Source organism: Mchenga conophoros, linkage group LG1, assembly GCF_057382185.1.
Source record: "Mchenga conophoros isolate Kocher_MC1m ecotype Shallow Benthic linkage group LG1, M_conophoros_male_GT1.1, whole genome shotgun sequence".
NCBI classification, from domain to species: Eukaryota; Metazoa; Chordata; class Actinopteri; order Cichliformes; family Cichlidae; genus Mchenga; species Mchenga conophoros.
This window is the reverse complement of record NC_140526.1, coordinates 25,559,667-25,572,542: the sequence shown is the minus strand read 5'-3', so window position 1 is coordinate 25,572,542 and position 12,876 is coordinate 25,559,667. Positions and strand designations below refer to the sequence as shown.

The 12,876-nt window shown below is 42.5% G+C and overlaps 2 protein-coding genes across 2 annotated transcripts; one reads left to right on the top strand and one right to left on the bottom strand.

The window, feature by feature from the left end:
* Positions 1-791: 791 nt before the first annotated feature.
* Positions 792-4,581, bottom strand: LOC146583453 (potassium-transporting ATPase subunit beta-like). The gene is made up of 7 exons (XM_085280833.1): positions 4,410-4,581; positions 2,923-3,051; positions 2,725-2,838; positions 2,408-2,613; positions 2,247-2,309; positions 1,894-1,986; positions 792-1,038 (listed from the first exon to the last, which is right to left on the bottom strand). Exons 1-7 carry the CDS (start codon positions 4,519-4,521, stop codon positions 880-882), a joined length of 876 nt encoding a protein of 291 aa, XP_085136959.1. The 5' UTR covers positions 4,522-4,581; the 3' UTR covers positions 792-879.
* Positions 4,582-6,048: 1,467 nt separating this feature from the next.
* On the top strand, positions 6,049-12,783 carry grk1a (G protein-coupled receptor kinase 1 a). Its single transcript, XM_085271825.1, has 7 exons — positions 6,049-7,019; positions 7,441-7,568; positions 7,725-7,882; positions 9,347-9,430; positions 11,059-11,183; positions 11,412-11,613; positions 12,006-12,783. Exons 1-7 carry the CDS (start codon positions 6,318-6,320, stop codon positions 12,296-12,298), a joined length of 1,692 nt encoding a protein of 563 aa, XP_085127951.1. The 5' UTR covers positions 6,049-6,317; the 3' UTR covers positions 12,299-12,783.
* The last annotated feature ends 93 nt before the right edge of the window (positions 12,784-12,876 follow it).

Here is a 12,876-nt window from a genome sequence, read left to right as displayed (position 1 = left end):
ATGGTGTGGAGGACATACGACATACAAGTGTATTACATACACTCGTATGTCTTCACACGCATATACACTTGAGCGACATCCCCTTCTAGATTGGTAGGGTTTAATATGATGTTGGTCAACCATTTACATCTCTAACAGCTTCATCTCTCCTGGGAAGGCTTTCCACAGGATTGAGGAACGTGTGGGAATTTTTGTCCATTCATCCATTTGTGAGGTCAGACACTGATGTTGGATGAGAAGGCCTGGCTCAGGTGTGGGGTTGAGCTCAGGACTCTGTGCAGGCCAGTCAAGTTCTTCCACACCGAACCTGCTGTGGTTCTAATAATAATAATGTGAGACACACCTACACGTGTCCGTCTGTGTCTCTGTATGTGTGCACACCAGCATGCTTGCACCGTGTAAGCTGATAACTTACAAAGTCTGCAGTCAGCACATCCCTGAGAAACCTCCTCACTGTCATCATCCTATTATCTCGAGGAGACGGCAGCCAGTTACAGACACTCTACAGCTGATACTCAGATTTTTATTAGTCAGAAGTGACCGTTCTGATTTTGCTCATTCTCATAGTCAAAACTATATAATTGTTCATATCATTTTATTTGTTATTATTCAGACTCTTCATTATGTTGCTTAAATACATTTATCCACTGTTTCTAAGGACACATTTGGAGGTCACAACGCTTGAATTTTGCTCCTTCAGATTTCTAGATCTTACAATTTATTTTGCAACAACATTAATAAATTACTTGGAAACTTAGGTCTATAGACTGCTTAAGTTGAATACAAGTGGCTTAAAGGCGGTTTGATAAGTATCCCTACAGATCCAGATACATGATACTAGCAGGTGAGTAGTGGTACTGTATGACTATCTGACATGGTTCATTTCACTGCTTTGAGGTAAAAGACGACTTTCCCCTCATAGGGGTCGTGGATGTTTTCGTAGCTGATCTTTTCAGACACCACTCTGCACTGGATCTTGGCTTCCTTCTCTCCGACCAGGCTGAACCGAACGGCCACCAGTGGGTTGACATAAGTAGGCTGTAAAAGAAAGAAAGAAAGAAGAAGAGGCAGAGTGTTGGTTCCTTACCCAAGTGCAACATAAGAACGAGGGTACCTGAACAGAAAAAAAAGTGCTTATGATGTGGCACCGAATCATCTCAAGACTCTTATGATAAAATAATGGTAGAGAACCTGCAACAGTATAAATAAAAAACTCCAACAATCCAACAATCATCAGTGAACAAGCACTCAACAAAGAGGATTGTGAATTCGGTGTCCATATCTGACATCCAGAGATCAAAGCAAATGAGACACGATGTTTCTAATTTTAGCACTTCTGTGCATGTGAACAAAGGGAGACACAAACATTCGTTTAAAGAGCGAGTTCTGGTCAAAGCACTGAAGATCAAAGTAGTTCCACCCAGAGTAAATGTCTGGCTGTGTTTTAGGGCCAAATACCATAACTGTAGTTTTGTTTGTATTTGGCTCATCCAGGCCATTATAGATGAAAATCCCAGGGTGTGATCTCCATAGCAAAATAAAACGCCTCTAGTGTTTTCATATATTTAGCCTTTATTGGACAAAATGGTTGAGAATGGGCAGGAAATTTGGTCCAGGCTGAATTAAACCCAGGTCTCTGCAGCCTTTCAGCACATAGCCATGCTCTGCATCCTGTATGCTCCACTAATATGTTTCATCTTTGTTCTTCAGTTCAACTCATGTTATCAAATTAAGTAAGTAATGAGGTTAAGAAAGCACAGAGTGACCAGTTTCATTATTTCTGTGTATCAGGCTGGTGTTTCACCCTTTTTATGTATTTGTGCTAAAAGCAAATGAAGGTTACTGTACATGGAAGAAGCCTCCTGAATATTAGATCATTATCTGCTGTCTTACCTGTGCTAGATTTCCATAGTATGGGAAGTAGGAGGGATCCATGATTCCACCGTCTGGGAAATACTCTATTTTTGCCACACTGTCCTCTCCATCCTACATCCAAACAGAAACAGAGTTTTATTTTATTGAAAGAAGATCTTGATTCATTTTGTGAATCTTTGTTAAACTGTGGCTGATGAGTTTAAAAGGCAGGAGATTAACAGACAGGAAGCGTGTGATGGAAAGAGCTGTGAAAGGTGGAAAATGTGTTGAATCCAGTGTTTTTCCACAGTATAGAGTCACCCTATACCCACTACTTTTTTCAGATATTATACTACTACTTTACTACTTTAAAGTAACTGCATGCAGCTCACCAGTATGGTGCAGTTCACATATGGGGGCCGAGCGGTGTTATTAGAAGGCAAAAAGTCAATAATCTGCAGACAAAACACAACATTTGCTTTTAGTTCTGGTTATTATATGATGTCATTGCTTTTCTAGCTTAAATATCCTGACAGAGTGAAACCAAACGCACCCTGTTCATCTTGATGACGACACAAGGCATGGTGCTGTTGTAGCCAAAAGTCGGATCCTCAATTCCAGAGCAGGGTCCCAGCATGCTCTGCGTGAAGGGGCAAGCCCACTTGGTGTGGTGGGGGGCAGAGAAGGTCTTCTGGATGAAGTACTTCCCCTTGGTGCAGTTGTAGTTGTTGCACTCCAGCTGCTTGGTGTCATTGTAGGCTAAAAGAGAGAGGTGAAAACAGAGCCAGGTGTCTTTTTTTAATTTTCTTTGACATATGTGCACATTAAAAGTTACATAATGCAGAATAAATCGTGTATGGGAACACTAACGCTTCAGGAAGTCGTGAAGGATGTTGGCCATTTCCATACAGCTGGCCTTCTCTGACGTGTTGTAGAAGATTTCAACGTCTTCCTCTCCGTATGTGTCCGGCCACACCATCACCCCTGAGTGGGAAAGCAGATGCTTATGAGGCACTGAGATATCTTTTGTGATTATTTATGTATTTATGTATTCATGATTTATGTAACCTGGTGATGTTAGTCGATCTTGGTAGTCAGGTTTGTAGGGACTGATGGTGTACATGAGGACCCAGATCGCCAAAGAAAAGAGCCCCGTCATGATGACGTAGAAGGCCACATAGTACAGACTAATGTACACTGTGAAGGAAGGAGTTTATTAACACACCTTTATGGGTACATCAATAAGTGTTTTAGTTATCAATGTTGCTCACTCTGAAGCTTGGAAAATCAGAGTGAGAGAAAGAATATTTACTGTACACACTAGCAAGGCAGCTCTGCCTAATGTGGAAACGCAGAGGTCAAGGTGTCCTCTGCTGCTGCAAACTGAATTTAATCTCATTGTAAGGTCAAGCAGAGAAGGGTGCACAAAACTTATCATTACTTATCTCTCGCTGCTCTAGGAGTGCATGACATGTGACTGGGATCACGCGTGTCTTTCAGCAAACACACACACACAGATACTGTTGAGGCCTTTTATGTTTTATGTGAAAGAAAAACAACTACACTCACCGGCCACTTCATTAGGTACAGCCTTTCAACTGCCCTTTAATGTAAATGTGTAACGAGCCAATCGGCCCTGACTTATATGATTTAAAGAGGGTTTACAGAGAAAGGGCCGAAAACAGAAAACATCCAGAGAGTGACAGTGCCTTGTTGATGCCAGAGGTCAGACTGCTTTAAAGTGATAGAAAGGAATTAGTAACTCAAATATTTACTTGTTACAAGCAAGTTCTGCAGAAAAGTACCTCTGAAAGACAGCAAATTAAACCTACAACAACATAAGATCACACTCGGTGCCATTCCTGTCATCGAAGAACAGGAAGCTAAGTTACAGCTTCACACAGTTTCAATTTCTGCTGTGACATTTGAATCTAGGGTCAGAGCCCTCAACACACCAAACCTTAATGGTAGCAGATGGGCTACAGCAGGAGAAGACCACATCTGGTGCCATTCCTGTTAGCTAAGAGCATGAAACCGAGGCTACTTAACGGATGGGAAGAACTGGTCAGTAGAAGATGGAAAAATGTTTCCTGGTCTGATGACTCTCGTTTCAGCTACATTCACATTTTAGGGTCAGAATTTAGCATTAACACCATAAAAACATGGCTCCATCCAGTTCAGGATGGTAGTGGTGTAACAGCATGGGGGATACTTTCTTGGCACGCTTTGGGCATCTTAGTACCAACTGAGCTTCATTTAAACACCACAGCATTCCTGAGTATTCTTGCTGACCACATCAAATCCTTTATGAGGACAGTGTGCTCATCATGCGCACCATGTCACAAAGCTCAGATCACAGCAACAATTCAAAATAAAATACAGACAAAAAGAAAAGAAAAGATTTAAAGGTTATTAGGACAATTTTTAACATGTAACTTGACTGAATGAGTGCTATCAGCATGTTTTAAATAATCTGAAAAATACTTGTTGCAAGCGGTTTAAAAATTCTAGTCTATTTAATGCAGGAGAGGTTAGTGAAGTCATGTCCTTGTTACCCCATTTCTCTGGCGTTCTTCCCATAAACGTCCCATTTTCCGAGTTCCAGACAAAGCGGCCGAAGTCTTCACACCGCTGCCCGCAAGTCCTCTTTTCCTTCAGAGTGGCCATGATGGAGCTTCACAGCAAACCTTTTCTCTTTCCTTCTCTCAGCTCAGTAAAGACAGCTGTAATATTTCTTTCTTCCCTCTCTCGTCCCTCTCCAAATCTTCTGAGGAACTTTCAGCTTTTGTGTTAACGTCTTGCGTCCAGTCTCATTCTTTTCTGCACTTACAGTCGGTCCACAGTGTGATGTGTGTTATCTTTCACTATGTATTTATGAGGCCAAGATAAGGTGTACCGTGACAGGAGCAGGTAAACTTCCTTCATTAGCAATGACGTCCTTGATTCACTGGAGAAACACCAGGATCACCTTGAAAAGGTTGGCTACTACTGATAACAGGACTGATTTAAATCACTGCAAATCCAAACAGAAATGAAAACCTGAGTCAGTTTGGCCTCTGAAACATTTGACTAATTCTGATGTACTAAAGCACAAACTTTATAGGTACTAGCCCATTTTTTGTGGCAGAGATTCAACAAGATGCTGGAAATGTTCCTCCAGCAGGGATTTTGCTCCATGATGACATGACAGCACCACAGTTTCTGCAGATTTGTTGGCTGCACATCTGTCACATCCTAAAGGTGCTCTACTGGGTTGAGCGTAGGTTATTTTAATACAGGGCTGCAAAAACTTCAAATTCAGTTTCAGGTGGAGGCTCCGCCGGCTTGCTTCACTGCTACTAAGTTCATATATTTTAATGACACCAGCTACTCCAGCTACTATGAAGCATTGTCATGTTCAAGAATCCAGTTTGAAGTGATCTGAGCTTTGTGACATAATACATGATCCTGCTGAGGTCCTAAAGGGATGGGGGGGTGATACAAAGCATATTTTCATTTCATCTAGTGTCCAAATGTTGCTCAGAAATTGAGACTCTGGCATTTTTCAGCGTCAGGTGCAGTCTTCTGCTGTTGTAGGTTTGATGTTTCGTGCATTCAGAGATGCTCTTCTCCATACATTGGTTGTAACAAGTGATTGTTTGAATTACTGTTGCCTTCATATCAGCTCGAAGCAATCTGGCCATTCTCCTCTAACCTCTGACATCAACAAGACATTTTTCCCCAGAGAAAACTGCTGCTCACTGGAAGTTTTCTCTTTTTTCTCTCTCTGTTTCCTTTCCTTTCTCTTTACCCTAGAGATGGTTCTGTGGGAAAATCCCAGCAGATCAGCACTTTCTAAAATTCTCAGATCAGCCTGTCTGGCACCAACAACCATGCCACATTCAAAGTCACTTAAATCACTTTTCGTCACTTTCTTAATGTGCAGTCAACAGGTGTACCTAATAAAGTGATGGAGAACTTTGCTCTCTCTCTACACTGCTGTCATTACTGTCCCGCTACATACATGCATATTTTTACCTAATTTGTCTCTTTTTCCTCTTTCATTTTCTGCCTCTACTTTCCATCGTGTTCCCTCACACCTTGTTCTCGTCCCGCCTCCGGCACAGAGCACATGGTCGGGCACGGGGCAGAGCATTACAGAGCTTCAGCGTGGATAAGTGTCTTTGAGGAAAGGCGATGAGTCAGGTAGATCTGCATGTGTGTGTGCATGTGTGAGAGGCAGAGACTGTCAGGGAGGGAAGTCACTCTGCAGTGAGCAGATGCTCACATGTGCGAGTCACTCTGCTTCTGAATCACCGGAGGAAGAAGTCCTCTCTTACATCACTTACTTCTCTGTGATTTTTGTCTGCATTTTGCGATTTCTTTATTTCGGTTCTCATTTGCAGACTTTCCCATCTGCTTTTTCTTCCCTGTAACACTTTAGTTGCATCTCTTTATCCTTCCCTCCTTTTCTCTTACCCACCATGGATATCGGTGGCTTGACGACAGTTGTGGCCAACTCTGCCTACATCTCGGCCCGCGGAAGCTTTGATGGCACTGCCAACCCAGCGGCCAACCGAGACAAGAAGTTCCACTCCCGCCTGAAGCTGCTTCACATCACGGTGTGCGAGGGTCTGCGGGAGACTTTAGACCTGGGCTTCCAGACGGTCTGTGTGGAGCAGCCCATCGGCAAACGTCTCTTCCAGGAGTTCCTGGAGTCCAACAACGAGTACAAAGGCCCCAGCCGTCTGTGGAAAGATATCGAGGAGTACAACAATGCTGAAGATGAAGATCGAGTCAACAAAGCGTGCAAGATCATATCGCGTTATATGGAGCCTGATGCCAAGTATTACTGCCCCTTTCTGCCAGAAAATGGCATCACGAAGGTCAAAGAGAAGCACCAACAGGCTTCTGACGACCTTTTCAACGAGACCATGGACAGTGTGATGGACTTCCTCAAGGAAGTGCCCTACACGTTTTTCCTGGAGAGTATGTACCTGAAGAGGTTTCTGCAGTGGAAGTGGCTGGAGATGCAGCCCATGGGAGATGACTGGTTCATGGATTTTCGTGTACTGGGGAAAGGGGGTTTTGGGGAAGTCTTTGCCTGTCAGATGAGGGGCACGGGGAAACTGTATGCCTGCAAAAAGCTCAACAAGAAGAGGCTGAAGAAGAGAAAAGGCTATGAGGTAAGGAGTCATGCCACCTGCTCTATTATAGGTCCAGCAGTTCATGAAGTTGTTCAAATACAGGAACCTTTTTGATTTAGTTTCCATGAGGTTCTGCAGGACTTTTACCTGCAGTAGCTGACCAGCCTACCTGTCTAAACAGTCAGTGTTAGGATAGAGGCTTACAGGTGAGCACCATGGGCTTATATGATTAGTCCTCTCGGCATTAGTACATTTTGATCTCCTTATAGCATAAAGTGCCAATCCTGTCATGTTTATAAATGGAGCGGACCTCGACTGAAGTCTCCTGTCTCTAGTCATCAAAGCAGACACAAGAAGACGCTGCTAAAGTTGGAGAGCTGGTGCAGCTGGAAATGCAAGTTCAGATATTGTTACTCACAGAGTTTCTCATGTCTCCTGCTGTCTCCTCTGCTGCCTGCAGGGCGCGATGGTGGAGAAAAGGATCCTGGCCCGAGTTCACAGCAGGTTCATCGTCTCTTTGGCGTATGCCTTCCAGACGAAAACAGAGCTGTGTCTGGTCATGACCATCATGAACGGCGGAGACCTGAGGTTAGATCATCTTTTCTCTTTGACCCATCGTCCTACACCTTTTCAGGCTCATAGAGGTAATTTAACAACTTGCAACCCCAAAACTAAGAATTATTATTGCAATATAGGGATTTTTGCCTTGGATGAACCTACAACATCTCTCTCTGATCGCATTAGGTACCATATCTATAATGTGGATGAGAACAACCCGGGATTTGAAGAGCCACGAGCCTGCTACTATGCTGCGCAGATCATCCAGGGCATGGAGCACCTCCACCAGAAGAGGATCATCTACAGAGACCTCAAACCAGAGAATGTGCTGCTGGATAATCAAGGTAAAACACTCGTGAACAAGATGACTCCAAGGTAACTGTCTAGTCTGCAGTGCTCATGCCACCACGTAGAGACAATGTAAACATGAAAGAAGCGATAGTATGAGGTCAGCAGCTGGTTACCTGCAGGATCATAGATATCACATTTAAACAATTTTCAGACTGGTAATACAGTCACGTGAAACCTATTTCCACTTCTTGCAAGGACACAGGAAAATCCTATGTTTAACATCTGGCAGTGACCATCAGTTATAGACACAGACAATAAGAGAGGCACTCATGGGACTCGAAGGATCCTGATTTCTGTGAGAGAATTCCACAACAGGAAATATGACCAGAGAAGAAATTAAAACCATATTTCAGAGCTTTTTTTTTTTAATCAAAATTGATTGAACATCCTTTACACACCGTTTGTATGTTCGAGTCAGCATATATATTTTATATATAATTTAAACATATCCAAAATCGTTACATTTCTGCATGTTGTAAAATCAAGAGGTTTTTGAGAAGGAGCTAGACTCCTGCACTTCCTCCAGGCTCTAGAAAGTCTAACTCCCTACAAGATCATCAGCCTTCCCAGATTAGATCAGGTCAGTCTACAGCAAGTGTGCTGCATAAAGTCTTATTTTTTTTAGCCCAAATAATGCCTGTGCTTCTCTGGTGGGAGGGGCTTAGAGCGAAGAGGGGAGAGCTACAGGGGGCATCAGCTTTCCTGTTTTTGCAACCTGTGGCACCGTTCTGTGGTTATCCTGCAAAACATAGTTCATTTCAAATTTGCACAAAGGATTTATTGGAGGGCTGATATTATCATCCAGTATTAGCTATTTACCGATTTATTGGTATCTGCATTTATAACGACTGCTGAATGAAAATTGAAAAAGTAAAGAAGAGATGGAAGAAACACCCTTCGACCATTGTGTGACTGCTGATGTTGCATAGTTTGCTCACTAGAGGGCAGACTGCAAAAAAAACGACAACAAGCTCATCCATTTTTGTTTCATAAAATTGAAAATTTTATATCAAAATTGAGATATCAGATTTTTAAATAACACAAGATCGATATCAGTCTTGAAAGTCAGATATTGTTCGGACTCTAGTATTTATTGTGTTTTTAAGATTCCCTAATGACGCATTTAGCCTTAGATAGCGCGCTATATGTTGCGATAATGGTAAGAATTATGCTTCTGTCTCACCTAGCTTTATGCTAACGTGTTTTCCAAAATGGTGAACTATTTCTAAAAACCATTACAAAAGCCTTGTTGTAGCTGCTTGTGCAATTACAGCTCTTCACCTTGACTTGAAATAGCCTCCTGAAGTTAAAACTGACACACACACTTCATACCTACATTACACACAATGTGTTTCACAGCTAACAGAAGGATATCTTTGGGTTATCACACTTCTGCAGGTTAATGAGTTGCTTATCATATCTGTGACGCTGACATTAACCTGTTTGCTCTCACACAGGTAACGTCCGTATCTCTGACCTTGGTCTGGCTGTGGAGCTGGCTGATGATCAGTTTAAAATCAAGGGCTACGCCGGCACTCCAGGTACACCACAGAATCCTCAAATGGAAAAAAAAAAAACCAACTAAACTCAGTGTTTCTGCACGTAATGTGTGAAATTTACCTTGCAATATACTGAAATACAGACTACTACATTTACATTTCACAGTTGAGGATTTTACCTCAGGTGTTTAACTCTTTGCATACATGAGCTCCAGCGTTATCAAATTAACATTATCATGTGAAATAAAGTAAAACCGCTCAGAGATCATTTGTTTTACACAGTATGATAATAGCGAAGTGTACTTTTGTTCAAGAAAGGCAGTGAAAGTTTATTTGTATGAGACTTTTGATCAACATATAATGAAAACAATGCAAAATTAAAGCTGCAATCAGAAATGCGAGGGCACTCACACTGGGTGCATCGAGACATGCTAAACACCTCCTCTGTCCACTAGGTGGCGATGAAAAATATTCTTTTAATTTTCTGTTCCTCATCATTGGTAGATAGGCAGCAGAGGAGACAGCAGATATTACATGCCACCCAGGTCTTTAACTTCAACCTGAGATCATGTTGATCTCCTGAAATCCCGAGGAGGAGTTCGCTAAAGTACGAGGCCTGAAAACTGTGAAAATTTTAGCTAACATTACACATTAAATTCACAATGTCTGATTTCCTGTTGGGTTTAGGATATGGCTCCAAGAGATTTTTTTGTAAATCTTGATGTCTTTTATCGGGCTGCCAAATTTTAGACTCCTAAATGAAGAATGGTGTGAGGGCTAGTTTTTTTTTTTTTTTTTTTTTTAATTGTAGCTGGCGCTGTGGAGCCTTGTTACAATGGTCAATGGAAAGGACCATAAAACATGAAACCTACTTCCTGTTTTGCGGTGATTCACCCTGCCACCAGGGTGCGCCATTCAACGTAAACCCACAATTTTAACACTGAAGTATCATCAAAGTGTGATGTTTATTCTGACCGCTTTTGAGGTGGATGGGGTAAACCTGGGAGAAGCAATACATCAAAGTCTCAATAACTACATGTCTTGCTCCCACTAGGTGCCACTCTAACTATTCAAACCTGTTCAGGGTGGGACTCTCAGCATGCCTGTGAAGTTTAGGAGACTAAATTTCTTTGAGTTATAGCAATTTCGTGCTTCATGGCGAAGCATCAAAATAAGTTATGCCGTCAGGGTCACACCTTTTGACAAAAACTCACATTTTTCAATGTGAACTAAAACCCACTGTGTGCGGCTTTCCTGGACAAATTATGGTTGCTGGCAATGAAATGTGTTTAGGGGCGGAGCCTTATCACACCTGAGTGGTTTGGTCCAGACTGGAAAATGTATGAGTGAATGAGATCAAAATGAAAATTCATGAGGAGTGATTACATTTTGCAATGTCGCCATGGCCACGCCCTTTGACAGAAACTCAAAAGCTCCACATTTCAATATGGTCCAGATCTATAGTTCAGACTGAGCAAATATGAAGTTGATCGGATAACATCTCTAGGAGTTCGCCAAAGTGTAACATCTGGAAATGGCAAAATGTGCACTAAAATTGAATCTTCAATCAATAGATCCCCTGAAATACAAAAGCGTCTTCCCTGCTAATGGAGGATACTTTGCATCCTGGTCGTTTTCATCCACACTCTGTCACACGCTGTCACCTGCAGGTTTCATGGCTCCGGAGCTGCTGAAAGGTGAGGAATACGACTACTCTGTGGATTATTTCACTCTGGGAGTCACTCTGTACGAGTTTCTGGCTGCTAAGGGGCCCTTCAGGACCCGAGGAGAGAAGGTAGAAGCACTGAGACGTGCTATGTGCGATCTCGTGTCATTTTCTTTTTGAAGCAGTTTGTAAATTTACCATTTGATCTTTCTGATCTTTTCTCCTCAAGAACCTCTCGTTTCTTTCTGTCATGCATCTTGCTGTCTGTGCAATTATACAGATTTTAGAGTGTTAAACAAACGTGACAATCAGGTTTTCATTCACCTTCTTTTTTCTGCTTTGGTTTTAATGTTAAAGGTGGAGAATAAGGTGGTGAAGAAGCGGATTTTGAATGATCCGGTAACTTATCCGGAGAAGTTTAGCGAGAACGCCCGGTCCATCTGTGAGGGTCTGCTGTGCAAAGAGGTCGACAAGAGGCTCGGCTTCAAGAACGACTCGTGCGACGAGCTGAGGGCGCACCCTTTCTTCAGTGAGATTAACTGGAGGAAACTGAATGCAGGTCAGACAGAAACACGCAAGGAACCCAAAGTTCCACTGAAGTCTCCCGTTTGTAGTGTCGGCTTTCATCATGGTTGCACTAACACACATCTGTGCATGAGGTTTAAAGAGCGGGACTGGTTTCATTTAAAGCTTGGTGTGATCGGTTTTAGTGCTGATAAAAATCCAGCTGTAGAAACACTCACTCAGACTTCAGGACCTCCCCAACATTAGAGATGATCCAAACCCACATTTATTCTGTGGCTTTTCATCTTCTTATCTTCTCTTTTTAAATGGGCCACAGAAATAAATTCAGCCAGAGCCAAAGCAACAGTTTTTTGCTTTTAATAAGGACAGTGTGTCACCCTAGGGAAGAGATAAGAACCCACGTCTCTCTGTGTTGTGTCTGCACAGGGATTCTTACGCCCCCTTTCGTGCCGGACTCCAAAACAGTTTACGCGAAGGATGTCGACGACGTCGGAGCCTTCTCCACGGTTAAAGGCGTGCAGCTGGACGACAAGGACGTGGACTTTTTCGACGAGTTCGCCTCGGGGAACATCCCCATCCCCTGGCAGGAGGAGATGATCGAGACCGGCATCTACGGCGAGCTCACAGTCTGGGGTCCGGGTGGCACTTTACCCAACGACCTGCGGCGGGAATCCATCCTGGAGCAGCCGCCCAAGTCCTCCACCTGCGCTGTGTCGTAAAGGGTTTCAAATGACATGAACTTTTTGCTTTTTTGAGCACTTTTTGTACAGGTGGTCAGTACAGGTTAGACATAAGTGTATTTCGTCATGATAAAGTTGCACTGGTGGAACTGCTCTGAGCCATAATCAGGTTTTTACAGTATTATCTGCACTTTGTGTTCAGTTTGTTGCTGTAATGTCATTTTGACTTCTCTTTGAGTTTTACAGGAACGATTGCTTATTCATTGTTTGTGCGCGTGGACCGCAAAAAACAGAGAATTTATATATTTTATTATCCTGCTTTTGTTTGTCTGCTTTCTTTGCCAGCATTCAGACTCTCTGAAATGCAACTTAATTAATCAAAAACACCTGCACAGGTGAGAGCATGTATGCAGGTTTACGTCTGTGTTTCCACTTTTCAGCTCTAACATTTTTGCACACTTTAATAACAGTCTACTCGTAGCTGTAGAGATATTTATGGATTTAAATAAATACTTTGCCATTAAAATCAGGATTTTGTGTTGTTGTTTTTTTCCTCCACTAATACACACAGCGACAAAGACATCAGGTAATAATAAATATTCATCCGGTCCTTACCG